This window comes from Schistocerca americana, chromosome 1 (assembly GCF_021461395.2).
Source record: "Schistocerca americana isolate TAMUIC-IGC-003095 chromosome 1, iqSchAmer2.1, whole genome shotgun sequence".
NCBI lineage: Eukaryota > Metazoa > Arthropoda > Insecta > Orthoptera > Acrididae > Schistocerca > Schistocerca americana.
In genome coordinates this window covers 705,240,723-705,264,764 of record NC_060119.1, presented here as the reverse complement: position 1 = coordinate 705,264,764, position 24,042 = coordinate 705,240,723, and the positions used below count along the sequence as shown (strand labels likewise).

At 43.9% G+C, this 24,042-nt stretch overlaps 1 protein-coding gene across 4 annotated transcripts in view; it reads right to left on the bottom strand.

The window, feature by feature from the left end:
- The window catches only part of LOC124609767 (tumor susceptibility gene 101 protein), a 155,401-nt gene that overhangs the window by 51,700 nt on the left and 79,659 nt on the right, over positions 1-24,042 (bottom strand). For all 4 annotated transcript variants that reach the window (XM_047140099.1, XM_047140100.1, XM_047140101.1 and 1 more), the window contains one exon: positions 13,673-13,905. In XM_047140099.1, the coding sequence (XP_046996055.1) occupies positions 13,673-13,905 (233 nt within the window). The remainder of the gene's footprint in view (positions 1-13,672; positions 13,906-24,042) is intronic.

Genomic DNA, 24,042 nt, shown 5'->3' with positions numbered 1-24,042 from the left:
ACTTGGGCACAAGGTGTAAAAAGTGGTGGAATAGTGCCACTTATCAAATGACGATGGCTAAAAAGGCAGTGCCCAATACGCAGCCTAGTTAAAATGACCTCCCCCTGATGGGAGCGTTGAGAGGAGGTCTTCCAAGCCGCTGGGAGACGGTTAATAAGCTGGAGCTTATTCCTGTGCAGGGAGGACCATTAGCAATGCCAAGGGGATACCCCCTCCTGACAAACAGCAACACAGGGATCATTGGAGGGAATACAGGAACAAACGGGCTGAGGTACAAGGACTGCAGCCTTGGCACCAGCATCAGCAGCCTCGTTTCCTGGCAGACCGACATGACAAGGAACCCACATAAACATCACAGTGGCTCCACCATGAGTGAAGCAAGTGACAGTTTTCCCGGACCCGCTGCACTAAGGGATGGGCAGTGTACAATGCAAATAGGCTTTGAAGGGCACTGAGTGAGTCTGAGCAGAGGATGCAATTGAGAAGTCTGTGTCACTGGATGTACTCCAAGGCCTGATACAGGGTGAAGAGCTCAGCTGTAAATACTGAGCAGTGTGCTGGAAGCCGATATCAAAAGACATGAGTGCCAAAGATGAAGCCACACGCAACCCCAGGGTCAGTCCAAGAGCCATCAGTGTGCACAAAGGTTCTAATGCAAAGTTCCTTGCGAAGGTCATGACACAGAAGGTGATAGAGTGAGGCTGGAGTAGTGTCCTTAGGAAGTGAATGAAAGCCAAGGTGGTGGAGGGTTTACACCCACCAGGAAAGTTACAGGTAGTGTGAAGTTAAGTCGCCGTAGCAAGTGCCGAAAGCGGACTCCAGGAGGTAACAGAGAAGAGGGACACACCCCATACTGGCGATCAAAGGAATCATTGAAGAAGGAGGCATAGGATGGGTGGCCACGCATGGCAGACAAACGGTATGCATACCTGCTGAGGAGAAACTCACGGCGGTAGGACAGTGGTAGTTCAGCAGCTTCAGCATACAGGCTCTCAACTGGGCTATTGTAAAAGGCGCCAGTGGCCAAACGGATGGCACGATGGTGGATAGTGTTGAGACGGCATAAGAGGGATGGACGGGCAAACGCACAAACAAAGCACCCATAGTCAAGTTTCGAATGGACAAGGGACTGGTTCAAATGGAGGAGGGTGGTTCGATCGGCACCCCAGGAAGTACCATTAAGGACATGTAGGACATTGAGTAACCACGTACAGCGGGCTGCCAGGCAAGACACATGGGAGAACCAAGAGAGTTTCCTATCGAGCATGAGCCGCAGAAATTTCGTAGTTTCGACAAATGGCTCTGAGCACTATGGGACTCAACTTCTGAGGTCATTAGTCCCCTAGAACTTAGAACTACTTAAACCTAAGGACATCACAAACATCCATGCCCGAGGCAGGATTCGAACCTGCGACCGTAGCGGTCTTGCGGTTCCAGACTGCAGCGCCTTTAACCGCACGGCCACTTCGGCCGGCGTAGTTTCGACAAATGGAAGGGCAACAGGCCCAAGATGTAAAGATGGTGGGAGAAGTAAATTGCGCCACCAGAAATTCATTCAGATGGTTTTGCAGTGGAAAAACAAAAGCTATTGTTAATGTTCCAGGAGTAAAGATGATCTAGACATCGCTGAAGATGCCGCTCAGTGAGACAGGTCGGTGGGAAACTTCAATAGATGGCAAAATCAATAACAAAAAGGGAGCCAGAGATGCTTGGTGGGAGACACGCCATATAGGGTTAGCGGTGATAGCAAAGAGAACACCGCTCAGGACGGAACCCTGAGGCACACTGTTTTCCTTGATAAAGGTGTCTGACAAGGCTCAACCCACACACACCTTGAAAACTTGATCTTTTAAAAATTCCTGAAGGAAACAGGGCAGGCGGCCACAGAAATCCCACATTTAAAGAGTAAGGAGGATACCAGTTGTCCAGCAGGTGTCGTAGGCCTTCTCCAAATCGAAAAACATTGCCACAGTCTGGGATTTCTGCAGAAAACCATTCATAACATGGGTGGACAAAGTAACAAGATGGTAAACTGCAGAATGACGTGCTCGAAATCCACACTGTGCATTTGTTAGTAAACTGCGAGACTCGAGCCACCATACCAGCTGGGCATGAATCATACGTTCCATCACCTTGCAAATGCAGCTCGTGAGAGAGATGGAGCAGTAGCTAGAAGGGAGGTTTTTATCCTTACCAGGCTTAGGTATGGGTATGACAGTGGCTTCACGCCAAAGTCCAGGAAATGTGCCCTCTGCCCATATGCGGTTGTACGTGTTAAGCAGAAAGTGCTTGCCCGCAAGAGAAAGGTGTTGCAACATCTGAACCTAGACAGCATCTGGCCTGGGGCGGAGGATCGGGATGAACTGAGAGCATGATCTAGTTCCCTCATAGTAAAAATGGCATTGTAGCACTCCCGATTCTGAGAAGAGAAGGGTATCGCCCAAGTCTCCTCTGTTTGTTTCCAATGGAGTAAGGCAGGGTGATAGTGGGAAGAGCTCAAAACTTCCGCAAAATGGCGGCCCAAGGTGTTGGAGATAGCAATAGGGTCCACGATGAGATCGTCTGCTACTGTCAGGCCAGAAATTGGTGAATGGATCTTGGTCCCAGAGAGCTGTCGGAGGTTGGCCCACACAACAGAGGAAGGAGTGGGACTGTTAAAAGAACTAGTGCATGAAATCCAGCTAGTAGCTTTTTTGCTATCCTGAAGAATGCAATGACACTTTGCATGCATCTATTTATAATGAATGTAGTTCATCATCGTAGGATTATGGTTAAAAACATGGAGAGCACAAATTATGTCGCGACACACCTCAGTCCACCAAGGGACTGGGACGCGGCGTGGTAAAGAGAAAGTGTGAGGAATGTTTTTCGAAGGTCACCAGGGAATAGTAAAGCGCTGTCAGTCAGCCTTAGTAAGCTCCCATTTGGATGTGCACACAGGTGGGGTAAGAATCAGTAAATGGATAGCACATGGGAAATGGTCGCTCGAGTAGGCGTCAGAAAGAACAGGCCACTCAGGATGATGGGCAAGCTGGGCAGTGCAGAATGATAGGTCCAAATGAGACAAGGTGTGTGATGAGTCACAAAGGAAAGTGGGTGCTCCAATCTTAATGTAGAAGAGGTTGAGTTGATTAAGAAAATCAGCGAAGAGGGCACCTCTCTGACAGGTTCTGGGAGAACCCCAAAGGGGATGATGCACATTAAAGTCACAGAGTAGCAGAAATGGGGGAGGTAGCAGCCCAATAAGCTGAAGGAAATCTGCCCTGGTGACATCAAATGATGGATGGACATAAATGGTACAGAGGGAAAAGGTCAGGTGGGGAAGAAAAAGACGAACTGCAACAGCTAGAAGATAAGGTAGTCAGGGAGATGGGTTGACTATGAATGTCATCCCGTGCGAGCAGCATGACACCCCCATGAGATGGAATGCCGACCTCAGGGGGAATGTCAAAACTAACTGGGAAGAAATGTGAAAGCTCAAAGCGGTAGTAAGGGAGCAATTTCGTTTCCTGAAGGCAGAGTACAAGGGGATGCTGCAATGCTAAAAGCAACAGTAAATCCTCTTTGTAGGACCGAAGGCCAAGAAAGTTCCAATGGAGGAGAGTCATGATGAGGAAGAGATGTAGGGGTGTCACCTGGGTGGCTGCTGAGTGACAGCCCTTGAAGAGTCGCTGCTACAGGGCACAGACACAGGAGGACCCTGCTCCATGGGGTCCACAGAAGCATTGGCTTGCTTGTGCTGATGGTCTGTGGAGTCCAACACTGAAAAACAGTTGGTGGTGTGCACTGGTGACACAGAGGCTGGCTGGGCTAAGGTATCACATGGCAACAATGTCAAAGAGGATCTTCAAGTCGGCGAAGGAGAAGATCGTTTGTCTTTGGTGGACTACTTTGAGCCTTTCTGGTTAAAGGAAGAGTTGGGTGTTGTTTGGCTGGAGGGACGTAAGATGTCTACTTAGGAGTACTCCTTCTGTGCTTTCTGGCCTATCAGTTGTGTAGCTGGTGGCTTCGCCCCTTGAGGCGAGAGTTTGATGGCTTGTTGCACAGCTGGACAGCGATGCTACCTTGACACTGGGTGATTTCACAAGCTCAGAGCTGAGTTTGAGGTCACATGTCTGCATGGCCATGTCCTTCATGGAGCGAGGGGTAACAAGAACAATACTATCAGTGCCAGACGGGAGAACGCAGGGTTAGCAACTAGTCAATAATTTGAGAGGTACGGCGTAAGGCACTTTTTCCCTTACCCAAATCTCTTGGACAGCTCCCTCATCAAGATGCATGGTACAATCCTGAGACGAGGCAGCACGGTCACCATTGCAGTTGATACAGCGGGGGGGAGGAGGTGGACAATCGCCCTTGAGCGCACCCCTACCACAGGTTACACATTTGGCTGGGTGTTGACAAGACATTCTAGTGTGGTTCAAATGATGACACTTGGTAGCAGTGCATTGGGTTTGGAATGTATGGCCGAACTGTGATAATTTCATAGCCTGCTTTGACCTTGGATGGAAGCACCACTCTATCACAGGTGAGAAAAAGAGGGTGGGCTCTAAGAATGAATCTACCTTTTTCATCACCTGATGGATGGCAATGACACCCTGATCAGAGAGGTAAGATTGGATTTCAGCCTCCGTTAGACAGTCGAGCAGTCTAGTGTAAATAACCTCACGGGAAGAATTAAAAGTTCTATGGGCCTCGACACGAACAGTGTAGCCATGGAGAAGCGAGGCGGCAAGCAGTTGTTGGGCTTGAGAATCAGAAGTAGTCTCCAAAAGCAAAGTGCCATCCCGTAAAAGACAACAGGATTTCACAGGGACGGCAATTACAACATCTTTCTGATTAATAAACGGATTTACCACGGTGAAGGACTGGCCATTTTCAGAATGTGAGGCCACTAGGGACCGTGGTACAGCGGCAAGGGTCTTTGAACCATTAATCTCACTACGTTTACGTTTCATAGAATTTGATTGTTAAGATGATTGGCTCAATGCAAGAAAATCCCCCTTGATGGCCACCATCTCCAATGGCGCGCTCCTTCCAACTGAGGTCCCCCTTCACAAGGGGATGCACCCGCCTTAGGTGATTGTTCACATCATCTCAGGTCGCACCTCCCAAACATCTGACAGAGGGACCAATCGGCAATTTGGGAAGCTTGCAGCTCAGGTAATCACCCCTCCCTGGGCTGGACCTGGCCTCTACCGGGGGTACATGTGAACCCGATCTGCGATCCCGGGGCTGGGAATTATGCGTTATCCAGTCACCTATTACGTGTCAGATGTGTGGCCCGGCATTCAGGAGCGCACAGAGAGGAAGAAGAAAAAGAGGAACCTCAAATGTTGAAATGGAGGAACGAGGGGAGAAGGGAAACAAAGAATGGAAAAGGGAGTGAAAGAACAGTGGGGGGGTTCTGCCAAAAGCTCAATATGTTACAGTCTTTTCATTGTGTCTGTCTGAAACTCAGTGTCATCTTTATGGCGAGCAAAAAAGATCTATGCTTTTCATAATACTATTGACAGTCCACACTGGTCTTCCCATTGTTGGACTGTAGCTACTGTATTCTCCAAAACATAGCAGTTCTACTGCAGAGACAATAAAAGGAGTACTTTATTAATGTAGGAGTACAAGAGACTACTCATCGAACAGTACAGCCATTGAACTGTCTACAGGCAGACAAAAAAGAATCAAACCCCCCCTTTTTTTTTTACAAGTCCTTTAACAGGTCAGAGAGGGAGAACACACACACACACACACACACACACACACACACACACACACACACACACACCCCTCTGCTACTCTACACAGCTGAACACACAATGCCTTACTAAGGTCACAGAGTACTAGTGCTATAGACTCTTTGTCTCCAAAACCCTGACATATATCTGTAAATGCCATGATTGCAGCTGGATAGGAATGCACAAGGGGAGAGGCAGGAGGTGTAGGGGATAGAAATGTGTCCTGAGTGATATATGGGCACCAGACCCAATGAGTTCGTATAACATACTCTGACAGTGAATTGGGAGCGGGGGAGCGGATGGCAAACCAGAGTAATGGAGACTGTTGAAGGATACAGGTGCAGTGGGTTCGCAGAGATTGGGGCCAGGAGCACTTTTCGTGTGCTTGTTGACACTCAACACCTCTTTTCTTTATTGAGTTGTCTCCTTTACGCCTAAATTATTTACATTCTTTCATAAACTTCCTTGCTGTATTTAGACAACACTTTAATTTGGTGCAAATATTTAGTACAAAGAAACTGCTGATGATGATTATATATCCACTAACAACTACAAAGTCACTTTACTGGAATCTGCGTGAATCATCCACCGATACATCATGCAGTCCTAGATGCTTGAGAAGTGTCAGACTAGTGATAAAATATGAAACCCAGCACAGTGAACTTATTTGTCTTGTCTACTGTTATGTTGTAGTAATAATAATAATAATAATAATAATAATAAGCCAAAATCTGGCATGGTACTTCATGGGGTTTATGTTGTTGTTATAGTTTTTCTCAATTGCTGAGTGAATACCAGTGAAGTGTGGCAACCAGCTGTGTCAAAAAAAGTTGTTTTGATGTTCTTATACGCAGTGTCCTGTGTAGCATATTAAGCTGTGGGTGGTAGAATGTATCAGTTAAAACATGGTAGAAGCTAAGTTAATGTAGTTGATTTTAAGTTTTCATTAAGTATTTGCTACAGCCTGGGAGTAAACTGCAGAATAGAGGAATTGCAGTATATAAGGCCACATAGATTGCCTGTAATTAAGACATAACTTCCTCATTATTGTCCAGACAATTACATTTATTAAAGACCTCACAGGATGTATATAGCAAGACCTCTACACAACTGAATAAAGAAGTAATACATGACAGTTGCTGCTTAAGGTTTAACACCTTAATTTTCTTATCAGGGAAAAAGCTGGTTGAGCTCATTAGTGAAATTATATGCATCAGCTTATCAGCTTTTGGGAGACAAATGTTTTTATTTTTTTTTTTTTTTTTAGATAAATTCAGACACAGATCAAAAGACAGAGACTACATTACACCAAGAAGCATGCTTATTAGGCACCAGAAGGAAAAAAGATGTCAAAAAGACAATTAACATTAGTTTTTATACAGATTCAACAACCCTTCACCAAAATATGAAGGCAATAACAAATTAAGGATATCAGCTTGAAGATGAACTTCAGCCTTTAAACTGTATAGTAGTATGAACCACAGAACACTGGTATGGAGATACAGAAACCAAATATTTAGTATTATTCACATGTGAGAGGGTAATCTGCTACTGCAGCACTTCCCAGAAGAGTGAGGGCTATAGGAACACACAGTTGAAATTCAGACACGACCCCAGAACAGTTAGTGAGGAGAAACATTTTAAAATAACAGATATTTAAATAACAGAGATTGGTTTTAAAAAATTATTCTGTGTTTATCACTTAGCAGTAATCCAGATTTTGATGAATTAACAGAGTTTATGGACAAAGTTTCAAAGCAAAAAATTAGACAATCTTATGTGGAGGCATAAATATAAATACATATATCTTAGCTGAAACCAGTATAAAAGTTCATGACAGTTTTAGCATACCACAGTAGCTAAACAGTGAAATGAAGATAGCAAGAACTTCAGCCATCAGCAGTTGGTCATGTTATTAAAACATAGACAGAGAAAGCTGTGATGTATCTGCAAAAGACTTTGGACTATCATATTGTTTATGTCAAATAATAAAACTAAAAGCTAATTTGGTAAAGCCCATAGTAGCAGGACTACGGAAGACTGGATGCCGACTCTCTCATCAGCACTGGTCCACTCGGCACCAGCCCTCCTCTCGGTGTACCTCCTGTCAGTGCCGGCCCTAGTGTCATCACCACACCTGTCTGCAACTATGTCAGCTCTATGGCAGTCTAGACATTGCCAATCCCATACCGGCTGGACCTCCAGTCATCACCAAGACTGTCTGTGACAGTGTCAGTCTTGTTATCATTTCATGTCACTAGCCCTGTCCTGGCTGACCCTCATGTTGTCAACTATCCCTGCTGACACTGCTGCCAGCCATCCCATCCATCCTACTGTCGCCAGTCCTGCCCCCCCCCCCCCCCCCCCCCCAATCATCATCACATCTGTCTGTTACAACTTCGATCCACTCATCAGTCCGTCCGTTGCTGGCTCTGTCAGTTGACCCTCGTGCTAGCACTGGCTAGGCTTCAAGTCATCGCAACATCCATTTGCGACATCATCCATCCATCTGTCAGTCTTCCTGCTGCCGGCCCTGCCCTGTTCCAGCCAGCCCTCCTGATGTTGCCAGCAATGTCGGTGCTGACACCAGCTGTCTAGTTAATGTGTTCATTCCTGACACTGCCATGGCTTGTCCTCTTGCCACCACCACCACCACAGCTGTCCCTGTAGGCAGCCCAGTGATTCCCACTGACGTCAACACTGGTGGATGTGGTGTGCCTTCTCCCACATGTGCAGTGCCTCTCTGAGTTGGTTGCACCAACTCTTTTTAAGGGAGGAGGGGGAGGGAGGGGGGAGATAACTCATGTATGCAGGGCTGCCCCCTGCATAATTCAACCACCACACTTCCATCTTAGTTTAGAGGGCCACATACGGCCCCTGCCTCATGTATGAGGTTCTTACTAAACAGGCAAAGCAAGGTATTGTGTACATCTTCACGACAATGTGACGTGCAAGTCACAGCAGGCAGCACAGCAATCCGTGGGCACTATCTTATCCATCCAGTCATATGCTCATGTGGTACCACATTGTATGCTCTGCTGCCTGCTGACTTCTTGTGCCATGTTCGCTGTGAAGAACGACTTCTGCTGTACTTCTAGCAGCCGCTCATGATGCACCACTTTGCTGTTTTTACCAATGGCTGCCTGTGATCTCCTCACTCCTAGGACAAGGCTGAACACTCTTGTCTGCTCCTTGAGATACTGTCCAGAATAGATTGTTTTCATTTATCAAGTTGTAAAGACAACCTCTCTCAGAAGTGTACTTTGTTTAGTTACTGTAACAAACAGTTGTGTTGTAAAAGCATGTTTCATCACTTCTCAGCAGAGGATACAACACAGATCGTAGAGATAACACAGGCTTCAAATGATGTGAATTTTTTAGGGAAACTTTAAAGTATTGGATTCAAAATATATCAACAGAAGAGTCCTTCAGGGTAGTATCTTGGGACCAACATTGTTCTTTATATACAGGGTGTCCCAAAAAGAATGACCCGATTCTAACTTGAAATAATATTGAGACAAATGTTACTACATAACTGAAACAGCACTAGATGTACTCGGCATGGTCTAGAGCTTCAGAAAAAATCCACTGGACGTCGCTACGAGTGCTGACCTGTAGAGTGCAGCAAGTCTTGCGTAATATTGCGTCTACGCAACAGAAGGCGTATAGTGTTATTGAATTTAGTCGTACTCAATCATGGATCGCAGTTCTGCGGGTGTTTCATATTCGATTTCGTGCTAAACCACCATCACCAAAGAACATTCAATGGTGGTATAAACAGTTTGAAGAAACAGGGTGCCTATGTAAAAGCAAAAGTCCTGGCCGGCCACGCGTTCCTGAACAAACAGTGGAACAAATCCAATGAGCATTTGAGTGGAGCCCCCAAAAGACTATGCATTGTGCTAGCCGAGAACTTGCGTTACTGCGCACGACAGTGTGACTTGTGTTACAGTGTCGTTTAGCCCTCAAATCATACCAATTATAACTGGTACGAGCTCTACGAGATACTGACAAAGTGAAGCAAGTGGACTTTAGCAATGCTATTCTAGAGGACATGGAAGATGACACTTTTATGTCACGGTTGATATTCAGCGATGAGGCAACTTTCCTCATGAAACAATTTAACACGAATGTGATTCACCAAAAGAGAATTTTTTTGTGCTGTTTCGCAAAGCGAGGTTTATGGACCCTACTTTTTTGAGGAATGTTACTGAACTGTTTATTCCCACAACTTGACTCGGACAATTTCATCTATCAGCAAGATGAAGCACCACCGCACTGTCACAACAGTTTCCTCAATGCGATCATGCCTCAACGTTGGATAGTGTGTACAAGACTGGAAGACCAGGCTTTACACTATTGGCCTCCAAGGTCCCCGGACTTAACACCATGTGATTTCTTCCTGTGGGGATATTTTAAACAATGTGTGTACGTTCCTCCCTTACCTCATGACACTGATGAACTAAAAACCAAAATATCAGCTGCTGTAGCTTCAGTGACAAAAGACACCTTACGCTCAGTCTGGGATGAATTGGGCTAGATGTCGTCCTTGCAGCCAGTGGAGGACATATTGGACATTTATGATGGATTTTTATAAACTTCTGTCTTTTCTAAATAATTTAGTATGCAATTTGTTGGTGTTAAGCCCTTCTTCCTCACAAATAATTCTATTTAAAATCGAGTCAATCTTTTTGGGATACCCTGTATATTAATGGTGGTGGTGGTGGTTGTTAGTGTTTAACGTCCCGTCGACAACGAGGTCATTAGAGACGGAGCGCAAGCTCGGGGTAGGGAAGGATTGGGAAGGAAATCGGCCGTGCCCTTTCAAAGGAACCATCCCGGCATTTGCCTGAAACGATTTAGGGAAATCACGGAAAACCCAAATCAGGATGGCCGGAGACGGGATTGAACCGTCGTCCTCCCGAATGCGAGTCCAGTGTGCTAACCACTGCGCCACCTCGCTCGGTGTGTATATTAATGAATTTCCATACCATCCTGTTAGCCTATAACAGCAACAGGCTAAATACTGGAGCTGCTGGCACAGAAAATAAATTAAGCCCTTGAGAAAATTTACAGTTGGTCAGTTTGTATAATAAAATAACATTCAACATAAAGAAAATAAGCAACATGAATTTCTTCTTAAAAATGGAAAATGATTATGTAACACTAACTTTAAATGATAAATCCATACACTGTATAGCAAGTGCAACATTTTAGGGATGAATATTGACAGTCACATGAAGTGAAATGCACAACAAAAAGATAGTACAGAAAAAGTCATCCACTTGTAGAGCCTCGTCATTAGTTTTTAGCAGAAACTGCATATAAGTTTGACACACTTAGTTTTGGAATAATTTTTTTGGTATCTAATACACGGGAAGTTGACACAATTTTCACACTATAAAAACTGTCATAATAATAATAACCAAAAACAGTCACTGGACTCACTCTGAAGACCTGACGCTTCGGATGGCGATTCTAACTGCATCAGGTGAAGACATCTACCAATACGTTACACATATTAAGGACACCAGTAGCATTTATAATCATGGGAGAAAACTACACTAAACTTAGAAAACTACACTAAACTTGTACCTCTAAAATACAAATGTTACACATACAAGGAATATTTAGAGAACAGAAAGAATGGCAAAAAATTAACAGAATTTAACTTAATAAACACTTCAGTCATTCTGTAGCATAAAGTGAAAACATAGTGCATCTTATTGTGGCAGTGGTCACAGGAGAGTGCGTTTAGGTGTCTGTGTGGTTGCGTGTACTCTTACAAGAGAACACAAGGAGCAAGAGCTCAATAGCTAGTATGAATAGTGTTTTTGTGTTATATATTTCTATGCTCCACGCATCAGTCCACTATAGAAGAATGGTTGCTTTTCCCTTCCTTTATTTACTATAATATCTTATGTCCAAGATATGTGATGGATTATGTAGTAAGTAACATCCCCCAACTTTTCTGCACTCAACATCTTGTTCATATGTGGAGGGATGCTGATTTAGTTTTTCAGATAGACAAATGGGAAAATATGAAAAACATAACATGGCCTCAATTTTGGCTGAAAGTGGGTGTGTCTAGCACATGCTTGTAATGAATACAATGGGGAAGAGTATTTTCTGAGATTATAAAAGGCCTGTTAACAACAAGTACATCCCCCATCAGTTAAACCTATCTATAACAATATGTCTGCATCCATGAACTGATTAACTTTATAATTGTTTACCTCTTTGTGTTAAAATGACATGTTAAACACCGTTGTGTACACAATTTGTGAACTAATAAGCTATGTTTACAGAAAATTTATTGTATGTTTTAAGGTCTCACAATATGTAACAAGAAGGCAGTGGTTAAGAGTTCATTAAAAAACCACAAGAAATAATAGTTAAATTCACCATGACTAATGCACAAGACTAGCACTGAGACAGTATTTCTGAAAACAGTCATGGTGTTCTCAAACCAACATGGGTGGATTAAGGAATTATTAACTGTCTAGTTACCCAGGTTTGGCTGGAACATCCTTATACCTGGAGGTCTCTTTTATCCTGGGGAAATGCATTGACCTGCCCATCCTTCCCAACCTACTCCTCTTTCCTCCCCAAGAGAAGAACCTATGCTTCCAAAAGTTGTAAGTTCATTATCTACTTTTAAGTCTACCTCTTGGCATACTGTAATTCTGCCTCCTGAAGGTATGTAAATATAGCCAGCCATTCTGTCTCCTAATTTTACAACTACCTCAACTGAATTTTCCTTCTGATGCTATTGACACTGTATGGTCCGTTCCAAGGTTTAGTATGTCAGACTGCGACACATGAAGTCTACAATAGCTGGGTTGGTCTTGGCATTGATATAAGGTTCCAACAAGATGCACTATTTTCCACAGTGTCTTACTGAAACGACACAGAATGCATAACAATATGACTTTAACCTAAAAGTACGTCTACACAATGTCCGTTTCCTCATGTGCATGTACAGATGCAAGGGAATACAAGTGCAACTATCACTAGTGCTTGAATGCATATGCACAATAGTGCCCAGATGTTGCCTCAGAGCTCTTGGAATTGAAATCAACTGTTACCACAAGATTTTCACATTGTACTTGTAAAACTAACAAAGTTATCTTTATGCAAGGTAAGGTTATGTTTAATGCAGTTTCAGCAGAGATAAAGCAGGCAATAAGGACTTGGTACCTGAAAACATGATTTGTATGCAACTATTAGCTAATAAATTTTGTGACTGAAAACAAAACATATCTTTGACTCCTTCACAAAATTGCAATATCCACAAGAGATGTTCTAAATGACAACAAATTTCAATTGTATTTTGTTACCTTTACTGCACACTGAAATTGTTTTGCAACAGTAATTTATATATATAAAATTAGGTGAACAAAATTACTTACATACTTTTGGGGATTGCTCTAAAATTGTAAATGTTATGACATTTCGGAGACAACTGATTCGCACAAACAAACGCGGAAATTTGTTGCCAATGCCACCTATTTTGATGTCAGAGATTGTATTTCATTTTACAAAAGGTATCTCAGTCTGTCACGAGTTTAAATTTCTTAGTTCGTAGGCTGCTCTCATACTTTTACTAAGATAATCTTTTGAACTGCACTTCCAAAACAATCTCATGATCTTCTAAGGACAACAATGTGCATTATTGTTGCCAGACATTTCAAATAGAAAGAGACAACAAAACACTGTGAAACAGACAAGCCTTTAATAAATAATGAGCTTACAAGATGCCCACTGAGGACAAGAAGCTATGCACTTTGACATATGCCTTCTATTTTTGGCAAAAGATGCATCTGTTAAACACATGCCTACCCTGTGCTGCTTAAGACTTCAAGCACATGTACAAGTTTAGCAGAAAAAGACATCGTGTGAGGACATCTCAAGTTTGATTTTATTTTTATGCTCACCGTTTGGTTCTGTGTTGGGTATGGAGGGTATCCACGATACCCAGCCTGGTTGTTGCTCTGATATAGTGGAGGATATGGTGGAAAACCTGGTTGGTTGGAAGGATAAGATGTAGGGTATGGAGGATACGGTGTTGAGGTAGGAGGTTGATATGGTGTGCCAGTAGGATAAGGAGGATAAGGCGTTGCCCGTGGAGGTGGCCCACTGGAACCAGTATTAGGAACTGGCATATATGCTGCAAAAGTATTGGTATGATTATTAAATGTAATTTAATATATGTATTTTATTGCTAAATATAAATAGGTATGAAACTTCACTATATACTACACATTTTCAAATAATTACAGTAAAATAAATTCTACTAATACCCAAGTAAAATATTTAGGTATTAATAGTGAATAAGTATTATGACAGCAGTTTCTTTACTAGATAGTGTCCCACTATGTCCTGTATTGGTTTTCATCTGAGACATGTAATGACTTTCTCAACAATTTATTGAAATACATATACCACTGACACTTTTCACTGAATCTTTGCTGAAAGTCAGGTCATTAAAAGCGCAAGTACACATTTTTGGTACTGACCATGGATTACATTCATAGCCTCTGCACTGGTGTTCTCACACGTACTCATCAGTCTTATGACACACCTTATTAGATGAGGGTTGACTGAAAAGTAATGCCTCCACCTTCATGACCCTTCAACAGTTGGCAGCATTGGTATGCGGCAGGTACTGGCTTGTTCCGTAGCTTCTTCTCCACAGTTGGCAGGAAGCCTTAGCATTGAACAGTTGTGTTGTTACAGTGTAAAGAATGGAACCCTGCAAAGAACATCGGTCAATGCTATTGAAGCAATGTGCTGTCATTGAATTCTTGACAGCAGAACGTGTCACCTCAAAGGAGATTCATCAGAGATTGAAAGCAGTTCATGGTGATTGTGTTGATGCAAGTACTTTATGTTGTTGGGCGAGAAGTTTAACGATGTTGATGCAAGAACATCTGACCTGCGTGACGAACAAAGAGTTGGACGTCCTGTGACAGCAACCACTGAGTTTCACAAGCAAAATGTTGATAGATTGACTCAGGACGATCATCATATCACTCAGAGAGAAACTGAAAGCACAATCAGCATTTCACAAGAACGTGTGGGTCACATTATTGCTTTGCTTGGCTATCGAAAGATTGTGCATGATGGGTATCCCAGATGCTGACTCCCAAAATGAAAGCGCACAGACTTGAAATTTGCCAGGAACTCCTCTCGCGTTACGAGAATGAAAGCTACACCTTTCTCCATTCAATCATGTGACATCATTATGCTTCTGATGAAGACATTGAGAGAACTGTGAGACTGAGGTTTCAGAAACAGAGTGTCGACTACTTCCATGAGTGCTTCAGAAAACTTGTTCATCATTGGCAGAAATTTATCCAATTGGCTGGTCATTATGTGGAAAAGTGAATATTTACGAATTATTTCTGCATTTGATTTATTAAAATATTCCCACCCAAACCCAATTAACGAAGGTGGAGGCATTACTTTTCATTCGACCCTCGTATAATCTTAGCTTTATTATTTTTGTTTGATTTAAAGTTTTTACTTTAATACAATGTCGTGTGTTAAAACTGATGGGCTTACATGCTGTCTGAGAACTTTTGCGATCTTACATCTGTTCTCTAAAAGTCTTTCGTGGAATATATACACTGGAATTAGTAGAGATAATAACTCAATATTTAGTTAAGTTGTTCAGTCACTTAAAGTCAAAATGTTAAATAAAAAACAGGGCATCAGAATTTATGATTCTGAGGAACGGGGGATTCTCTGTACATAAGAGGCCAATTCATTTGTTTCAAATCGCCTGGGGAGTTCTCAGAGGTCTATGTGTTTGCCAAAAGCCATGGATACAAAATGCAAACTGAGACAAACCATCAAAATCCCGTAGCACTTGATGCTCTTTGACAGGATTGACAATTACATGCTAGCATGATCATGGTTGTCAGTGATCCCAGTCTCACGACATGTGCATTTGCTAGATAGTAGCTCCACAAGACAAAAGTGCAACATCACTACAGTCACAAGAGAATTGCCACCTTCAGTTCATGTCTACCAACAGGGAAATGTTGGAATGGCAGTAAACAACTGATCGTCTGTTGGCTTTCGGAGAACAAAAACAGCAAATTGTTATAATATACGGACCTCCAAGATTCATTATTTTTACTATCCCAAATTAAAACAGTGGCAAGTCCTTTAAAACATCCCCTTCAAACTTTTTAGCAAACTACTGTGAACCATTCAAGGTAACCGCTGACATCATCTCACCCTCCTTGTAAATTTTAGGAGACCAGCTACTGTCTGCATATTTTCACTGTTAATTGCCAGCTATTGCAAAAATTGTTGTCAAGAGATACTAAAAATGGCTGTTATGAGGTAAGAATCCCAAAATGTTTAAAATACAGGCACAAATTCAGAAAATTTATGTGTTCACTTTTATTGCAAGGATCTACTCGAAAATATGTGTTTTTCTACACTGATCAAACAGTGATTAAAAAAAATGGACCTGGTATACCAGTTACAACCTTTTTATAGGACTAGCTTAAGGTGATAAGGAGTGGCTATTCCCTCACTCACTAAATTTCTTATGACTATTAAAAGCAGGCACTTGGAATCAGTAATGAATATAATCTATATTTCTGAGTGAAACATTTTTCTCTGGCTATTTTATTTGGCTCTTTTGGGATTTTAGTTGAGCCAGTCACAATTTAGACTGTGATGAACAAGTTGAGTGATTTGAATCCCAAACCAGTGCATCAACTGGAAGAGTAATGCAGTGGATACTGTCATACACTGTAACAAAAGTTTTCAGAAACAGTAGTGTCAGTGTACCCTTAGTGTTGTACATGCTTGCTACAGAGGTACAGTTAATTGCACAAGGAAGGTTATCCAGTATATGCATCAAGTATCTAACTGGTGAACCATACTGGCAAGTCTCATTCTTCATCATAGTCTATATATCTTGCTTTCTTGGATTTCTATTTTTTGCAGTCGACTGAACACATACATTTATCACAATATAGTTAATCCAACTGATTATTATTTAAGCTGTTCCTATAAATAAATAAATGGATATCCTCTTTTCAGCAGTCTATAACATTCTGATTCGGGTGCAATGATGCACTACTCCAGAGAACATTTTCTAGGCACTTCTACAGTTATCTGTTTTCCCTTACTGGCAAAATATTCATAACACCCGTTACCTCCTATTATTCCATTACTTTTCTGCTTTACTGCTGTATCAATTTTACATTACACATACAGAGTGTCCATAATTACAGTACAAATTACAAAACAATGTAGAAAGAGAACCACTGCTCAGAATGATGTCAAATTTGAACATCATATTATTGATGCAGGGGGAAACATCACGGGGAAATCAACTAACAAAAATTGGACTAATAGGTGGCATTGTAAGCATCAGAATATGCACACCATCAGACGCGGAGCACATGGCTGTTCGAGTCTCCGACTGTGACGCCCAACATGACTGTCTCCATGAAGGATCACATGCTGCTAGTAAAGCTCTTTTGTAAGATCAATGACTGTGCACCAGTAGCCCTACAGAAGTAATAGACACTTGAGAATATGGAAAAAAGGCATTGATCCATTGTCTGCTAAGGGTTTGGACCAAAGGATTACATAATTCAAAAAGACAGCTTCATTTGAAGTGCAATGTGGTAGAGGGACGAAAGCACTTGATGTGATGTCTGTCAAAAATGTGGCCACAGTGTTGCAGGAAGGGTCGAGCAGTGGTGTTCAAACATTCAGCACACAAGGATTTGTCCGAACGCTGAACGTGCCTGCATGTACAGTGCATACGATCATACAAAACATCCATGTTCAGCAGCTGCTTCCTGCTGACCTGCCAGCAAGACAAACGTTCGTTCTGGAATTTCTTGCTCACATGGAAGTGGACAATGAATGACTATGAAACATTCTGTGGATAGACAAAGCCCATTTCCATCTCCTATGACACGTTAATATGCAGCATTGTAGAATATGGGCAACACAAGATCAGCACTCACATCAAATGGTATCAAAAGATGATATACAGGAGACTGAACCACAAGTAAAATGACAAAGGAGCTAAAAGGAAGGCACAGGGAATTGTCACTGGCTGGCCACTTGTGTAAGATATGGGCAAGCCAGTCTCCCACGAACACATTGAAATCATCTTCCTAAAATCTTGTTAAAAACGTTGGACAATTAACAAAACTATAAAACTCGAACCACATTCGTTTGATCGTTACCTAAAATAGGCTGTAGATCCATCGGCAAATCAGCCATGGTCAGCTGGTCAGATAATAAAATGCACTCCACTTGTGGCATACAGTGATCTGTATGCCACAAGTACCACATGCTGGAGGGTCCGCTCACTGGAGCAAAAGTACGAATGTCATACGGCTGTGGCCTATGCGAATTCAAGTGAGGAGGACCTCGTCCTGTCAACATGACTGGAAGGAGGTATGCCACAGCCTATTTGTGGGCTTTACGACACGGAGCTTATTGTCAGTAACTTCCAGTTAGTTATCCTCCCACTGACGCAAGACTCTGGATCTCAACAGTGATGTCATAGCACACAGGGGTATGACACACTTATTAAAGACCTGAGGATCAAGGCATGCCTTCCTGACTGCTAGATCTGCCCTTTCGTTTCCCACAATTCCCTGGTGCCCTGGTACCCAGCAGAAAGACACCTCCTTCCTCAGCCATTATAGGTGGAGGACGCTATCCTGGATAGTCTGGACTACTTTATCTCCTGGGTACAAATGTTTCAGAGTGTGAAGGGCACTCAGAGAATTGGAACGGACAATAAATTTAGCACTTGAATAAAGTCTCATCTGCTCCAGTGCCTGCAAGACCGCATACAATTCTGCATCAAAGACAGTCAAAGGCTTGTGGCAGTCAAACCTTGAGGACATGATCTGTGAAAACAACATAGCAACCAACAAAATCCCTGTTTCGACCCATCTGTAAAAACAGGCATGGTGCTTAGGTAAAATGTCAGAAAATACCACATTAAAAACAAGCTGCAGCTCTTTCTCTCCTGTACTACACCAGATCTAAAACCACTCTGCGCCTCTCCAGTAACCAGGGCGGCAGACAGTTAAAACCCTGGGTTTGGGGTCATACAGACTCCACAGTGAGTGACTCCAGCATACACTGCACACAGATCCCAAATGGCATTGTAGACAGTTGGAGAAAAGGTGCTCCAGAGGCAGACAAGCAACAGTATGGTGTGCGGTTGAAGTCAGAGCTGCGAGGAACTTACACGTCTGATGCACCATGAGGTGCTGGCGCCAGATGGTAAGTGGCGATTCCCCCACCTCAGCACAGAGGCTGGGTACGGGACTGGTCCGATAAGCACCCGTGGCCAGCTGAACCCCCTCATGGTGGACAGTGTCAAAGATCCGCAAATAAGAGGGCCTTGATGACTCATACACTGTGCACCCATAATCCAGTCACAAATGCATGAAAGTCGTATAAAACTGGAGGAGATGTGCCCTGTCTGCTCCCCAAGATCTGTGGCTAAGGCACTTTAAGATATTCAGTGCTTTCAGGCTTCTGGCTTTAACGTCTCTCAGATGTGACAACCACGACTATCTGGAGTCAAAAATGAGGCCCAGAAACTTCACACAGTCTCTAAAACATAGGATGGTGTCCCCCATATGCAAATTAAAAATACGACGAGAACGATTAAAATGAACACACACACACACACACACACACACACACACACACACACACACACACACACACACACTTATCCACAGAAAACTGAAAACCTGACTTTGCAGTCCATTCCTCTAACTGCCGCACTGTAAGTTGTAACTAGTTGCTCGCTGTTGCAAAACTGCAGGAGGAATAGCAAACAGCAATATCATTCACAAATATGGAGTATTGTACAGGACTCCGTACTGTAAATGTGATACTGTGTATGGCTATGGCAAGAAGAGTAACACTTACAACACTGCCCTGTGGGACACAACTGTCCTGTTCAAATCGATCTGACAGTGAGCTCTCACTTGGAGAAGGAGAGTTGTAGGCATCAGAACAGTTGGATCTGAAGTCCAACTTGCCTCTCTCGACAGTTGCACGGTAGCAACTAACTGCCAGATCCGGGCTTGCATCGGCTGTAGCATTTGCAAAATGTTTGGCCAGCGACTGAGTGATGTCTCCAGGTGTCGTTTGGGGACACTCCTGTTTAGCACTGGTAAACAACTGTGTTTACTGGATATACACTGGATGGCTTCCCATACTTTTGTAGAACAAGTGGAACAGTTGATGGAGTCCAGGAACGCTTGCCATGACCATATTTTGCTCTCCTACACGACGTGGTGAACCTCGACTCTTGCGATTCAAAAGGCTGTGAGGGTGTCCACTGTCGGGTGGCATTTAAACCCTCAAAGAGCCATATGCCTGACCTGGATGGCTGAATGGCACTCTTCTGTCTGCCAAGGTACAGGTCGCTTCCTAAGAGGAGTGAAACACTTTGGTATGGCTAGGTCGGCAGCATGATGGATCACATGCACGCTGTGGTCCACCCATTCCTGGACGATGTCACAGTGTTCAAACGCCACCAACTGGCTGAACAGCGCCCAGTTAGCCCTGCCAATCATCCAAGTTGGTGGCTTCTGTTCCAGTAGTCCACAGCCCAGTAGATGAACATAGGTTGGGCAGCGGTCACTCGAATGAAGGTCGTCAATGACCTTCCAGTGAAGAGAGTCAGCGGGAGAGCAAAGATATACGTCAGTGGCCGAGAATGACCCAGTAGCAGCACAGAAATGAGTTGGAGTACCATTGTTTAGAATGCACAGCTCTTGAGATGTCAGGAGGTGCACCAAAACTCAACCCCAAGGACAGGTAGAGGTCAAGACCCACAGGACACGATGGGGATTGAAGTCTTCCTGGAGGAGAAACGGTTGGGGGGTTGCTCCACAAGTTCTGCAGCAGCCCCGGAGTTTACTGCATCCAGCAGAAGTAAATAAAGAGAGCAAACTGTAACAGAATTTCAACTGCAGCTGCTTGCAGGTCAGTATCCAGGGGGAGGGCAGAGGAGTGGTGTTCTCTCCTTTGGCCCTTTCCCCAGTCAGGTCACCCTTGCAATATAGTGTATAGCCCCATAGTACAGGGGAAGCAGATACTTTTACTTGTGTTTCCTGTAAACACAAGCACAGGGGGTGTTGCAGTGCTCGGAGCTTCGGTTCCTCCACATGTGTCCTAAATCCATTCATGTTCCACTGTATAATTGGTGCCATCTGTCACGGGGGGTAGTACTTTCATACTGACTTCCTGCCTAGGAGGGGAGCCCACAATGGTTAGAGGCTCAGTCTTGGGATGAGATGATTGCCCCAGTTCGACATCAACCTCCACTGCCTCCGAGAAAGATTCGAGAGAGACATCATATAGGAAGACATCAACATCATCAGATTAGGTACCTCCTGTCTCCTTCAGTGGGAGATTCTTTGCCTTTGACTTTGATATTTTTTTTCCGAGATGGCTCTGGTAGTGGTTGTAGCAGCGCTGGGCAGTGCATAAGACTTGACCCCTGGAGGGGCAGGAAGATCCAAGATGTCAGCAACCAGGGCCTTTTCTGAAGTTCTGGGGGGAGGGGCAGGCTTCAAAGGAACTGCAGCAGTTTAAGTGCATTGACAAATGCAGGTGCTAGTGCTGGCAGTAGCAACCTCCATTTGTGTAGTGGCATCAGTTTCCGGGACGGGCTGTTTCAGAATGGAAGAAAAGCAGGCAGCAAATGTGGGTGGCTGCATAGACTTGTATAACTTCTTGGCTTCACCATAAGGGATGTGCTTTGTCATTCTGATCTCAGGGATCTTCTGTTCCTAAAGGAAAACTCAGCAGTCCCTGCTTCACACAGGGTGATCCCCAGAGCATTTGACACACTTTGGAGGAGAGGAGCAACCAATTTTGTCATGGGCAACTTTACCACATTTCCCACATGTCTTCTCCTTTATAGCCAAGAGTAGTGTGCCCAAAGTGCTGGCATTTAAAACACCGCATTGGATTTAGGTAATGAGATTTTACATTTACGCAGAGGAAACCTGTATTCACGTGCTCTGGTAGTTCGGGGCTGTTAAAAGTAAGGATAGAAGAATCTGATTTTACAAGACCACTATCCACCCATTTCATAACATTTTGCACATCAACAATGCCTTCCTGGGACCATTTGGCTTTCAATTATTCTCGGGGAATGTCAACTAGAACCCTGCAAGTTACAACAACTCCTTTGCTGTAGTTCCAGCTGCTGTGAAATTCAGCTTCTATCGCACAATCCCCAAGGCATTAAGCTTTCTGAAGGTCCTGGACTTGTTGGAACTAGATGTTTCAGCAAACAGGGTACCAATGCGCAAGCGCTTAACAGGCTTTAAGGTAACAGCAATGCCTTCTAAGCCTTCTTTTAAATATAAGAAATATATTCTGCAATACTGCCTCAATCAGCAGAACTGGCTACATGAGCACCCTTCTTAGACTGGGTGTTGGTACCTTCTGGCAGCCCATCCCTTATGCTGGGAGCAGCTAGGGAAATAAGGACCCATTTAGACAGAGCCCCATGTGCATGAATGAGCCTTATACAACTGAGGTGCAACAGTTTTCCCCATAGGTTGCCCGCTAATGAATGTTCCACCTCAGCAGCCACGCATCCCATCAGCATGCAGCACACCTTGAGACTGAGGTTTTTTTTATACAGGTTTATTCCATCCTCATGCTCTGGGCAGTCAAGCCAAGATTCCTGTTCCCTGACATGCTCAACGTTCCACCACTGCACTGTATGGTGGTTGCTGATAATGTCCAGAACTTACAGTAATAGGGGGCTGGCAGCACTTACCAGTCCACTGCTCTGGAACCCCAGGGTCATTAAAACCATACCAGCAAATGAATGCTAAGCCCCTGAGGGTGAGATGACTCCTGCATGTCCTGCTACCTGTACCGTGATTGGTAAATAGTATGAAAGTCTTTTGCACATCATTGTAATTCCAGCCTTTTAACACGGTGGCTCTGTGGGTAGGATCACTTTTACGTAAGATGGTGCTCCTCCACATGTTGCACTGCCAGTGAAGCAGCTGCTGCAAAGGCATTTTGGAAATGTTAGAATCATCATCTGCCATTTCCCTACAGCCTGGCTGTCCAGATCAGCTGATCTTAATCAGTGTGACTTCTGGCTGTTCAAATGGCTCTGAGCACTATGGGACTTAACTTCTGAGGTCATCAGTCCCCTAGAACCTAGAACTACTTAAACCTAACTACCCTAGGGACATCACACACATCCATGCCCGAGGCAGGATTCAAACCTGCGACTGTAGCGGTCGCGCGGTTCCAGACTGTAGCGCCTATAATCGCTCGGCCACACCGGCCGGCCTTCTGGCTGTGGTGTTACCTGAAACATGATGTGAACAGTGTTCCAATTCCAGATGTACTTGAATTTAAGGCACGCATTGTGCAATGCATTCTGAACGTGACCACTGAGATGCTCCAATCTGTTGTGGAACATGCTGTTTCTCGACTTCAGTTTGAGGCAGAAAACGGTAGACTCCTTACTGAACATGTTTTGCACAGGCCACATGACAATCAGAAACTAACAACATTTTGCTTTTTATGTGGTTTTTGGTTGGTTGGTTGGTTTTGGGGTTTGACGGCAGCTAAACATCAAGGTCATCAGTCCCCAGTTCCAAACAGACATACTTGTAAAAGGCCTATACAGTAAAAGTGTAACCTCTGCACCCAGAGGGAGGGAACACCAAGGAGTACAGAGCTAAAATGAACACCGCAGTAACACAAAATAGAGGACACTTAAAAGGAGCAGAGCAAATAGTTGACTAGAATACAACAGAATACAGTGGTTGATGGATACCACGCACCAAAGGGTCCCGAGAAAAACACTGGTCGAGTGCTTGCAATCCACTCAGGGAGTCACTGCATATGACAAACGACTCCCCAGGACAGGAGAAAAGGTGAGTGAGTGTACGATAAAGAGCAACCAGCTCCGCAGTGAAAACACTGCTCCCACAAGGCAGGGAAAGCTGCTCAACGTAGTCGCTGTGGATGAAAGCAAACCCAGTGCACCCATCGACCACAGAACCATCGGTGGAGAGTACATCTGCATTGCGAAATGAGGCAAGAAGAGCCAGGAATTGTTGACGAAGACTGGCGGGTGGAACGGAGGACTTGGAGTCGCAGGACAAATCTAAGCAAAGCTGCAAGCGAGGGAGGGACCAAGGAGGGGTGGAAGAAGAGGGCCGGAAGGATGGAGGAAGGGGAAAGGACTCGAGTGATGAGAGAAGGGAATGAACACGGACTGCGATCGGGA